Below are 1,983 nucleotides of genomic sequence, written 5' to 3' on the forward strand. Positions count from 1 at the left end.
AACAATATTGACGAGGTTTCTCATTATCAATCGATAATTTTTTTACAATCAGAATAATCCTCGATATTTTAGTAGTAGTATTTAAAGACTAAGCATATCACAAATACCACACTTCACAGCAGCAAAATGTTCTGATTGGTTTATTAAACTATTAAATTTAGGTTTTTAGTTTTTCAAATCATAACCCTAGAACTACCTTGTTTTAAAATTTTTAAAAATGATTGAAATATTGTCAAATTGTTAAATTATTTCTAATAGAATTATGTAAAAAATGTAAATAACAAAACTAAATTCATGTACAAAATTAGAAGTTCCATATGTTACCGTATTAAAATTTAAGATTTAAACATATGTAATGCAATATAACTGTTTTCTTAAAAATGGAAAAGAATACTGGATTTAACTCATCAAACAGACCTCGAAATAATCAACGCCTTATACCTTTAACAACCACAATTATAGAAGCAATGGCCACATTTAACGATCCTCCTTCGGAAATTGCACTGAACGAAAGCCGTTTACCTATCAGATGGTCTACCTATATGCAAGCTATCATGAGAACTAAACAGGTTAGGTGAAAAAAATTAATTAAATATAATTAGTGTATAAAAAGTTAACTATGTTTATAGAATTATGTTTCAAAGTCGACTCCTAATTCCAAATTAAAAGGCAATTCGCAAAAAAAATACGAATCCAAGATAACTAACAAAAAATTGACTGTTCTAAAGGACCGCGAAACTCGTTGTTAGCCCTGGTATTAGTTGTTCATCAGTAAAGAAGATTTGATGGGGTTTCGTTTGAGAAAGGATGAAAAATATATTATATTGTGATATGCTGTCTTTTATTTTCTGGTATATATTAGATTTATGGCATTAAAGCTATATTTATGTATCTCTATATAAAGAAATAGGGTACATACAAAGAAAACCGCACTTCTATCTGTCAATAAAATAGTTTTGTTAATGAAGAGAACTGTTTTATCTTTAAATTATATCTTACAAATTTCAACATTTCAATTTTTGATATGAAATTAAAATTTTAATCATCTGAAGAGAATTAAAAGAAAATTGTCAATGATTAATTGTTTTATTGAACTCAAGAAAATTGTAATAATATTACAATTACATTGCGCTACCTTCTTTTTCATGGACCTAATCCTGCAGCATCATGTTTACGTTTCATTTGGAATTCAGTGTCAGACGAATTGAAAAGAAGCAAAGTCATTATTTGATATTTGAAACTTATTAAAATGCTTGTAATGTGGCATCAAGTCTACTCTACTACTACTACTACACTACATTCATAAAGCATTGACACACCCCAGCATTTATTTACAAGGTACTCGTAAATAATTCCTAGTGTTTTATTTTGACAAATGATAACAGACATAAAATTACAGCTGGTGAATTTTCAATTAGCTCTTCTTTTACATTAAAGTATAGTAATGTATACATTACTTTATAATGTGAATATAAATCAGCCTAAAAGAGTAACAAAATTGTTGTATTTATTTATCACTAATTACTTTTAGAAATTACTTAAATATAGAAAATGTGATATTAATGAGAAAAACTATAAAGTAAATTGTCCAACAAATATTCTGAAACTTAACTGACCTCTAATACAGGTCACTGCATTTTAGGTAACCATGCTAGAAGATCAGCTTCAAGATAGAAGATTCAATCATACCTCCCGCATTTGTGGAGACGACGATAAAAGTGCCTCACAACTACTTTGCTTCTGTCCAAAACATGCGTGGTACCGCCCTAACACTTTAAGCGCTTTTTTTTTTAGAGGATCTTGACGAACTGCATGATTTTACTTTAAATAGCATTATAACCTTTTTAATTATACGCCAACACAATGGGCTTTTAGGCCTAAGTGAATCCTTTGGGATCGCCGGTATAACCTAGTCTAACCTAACCGACCACTCATTGCAATTCTTAACCAATAATTCCCTACATTAAATTTTTTAAAGATCTT

The 1,983-nt window shown here is 29.0% G+C and overlaps 1 protein-coding gene across 1 annotated transcript; it reads left to right on the plus strand.

The window, feature by feature from the left end:
* The first annotated feature begins 269 nt into the window (after positions 1 to 269).
* On the plus strand, positions 270 to 959 carry LOC119663603. Its single transcript, XM_038073215.1, has 2 exons — positions 270 to 569; positions 630 to 959. The coding sequence occupies exons 1-2, from the start codon at positions 381 to 383 to the stop codon at positions 747 to 749; spliced, it is 309 nt and encodes a 102-aa protein (XP_037929143.1). The 5' UTR covers positions 270 to 380; the 3' UTR covers positions 750 to 959.
* Positions 960 to 1,983: the final 1,024 nt, after the last annotated feature.

The sequence above is a fragment of the Teleopsis dalmanni genome, unplaced genomic scaffold (assembly GCF_002237135.1).
Source record: "Teleopsis dalmanni isolate 2A unplaced genomic scaffold, ASM223713v2 unscaffolded_contig_0633, whole genome shotgun sequence".
NCBI classification, from domain to species: domain Eukaryota; kingdom Metazoa; phylum Arthropoda; class Insecta; order Diptera; family Diopsidae; genus Teleopsis; species Teleopsis dalmanni.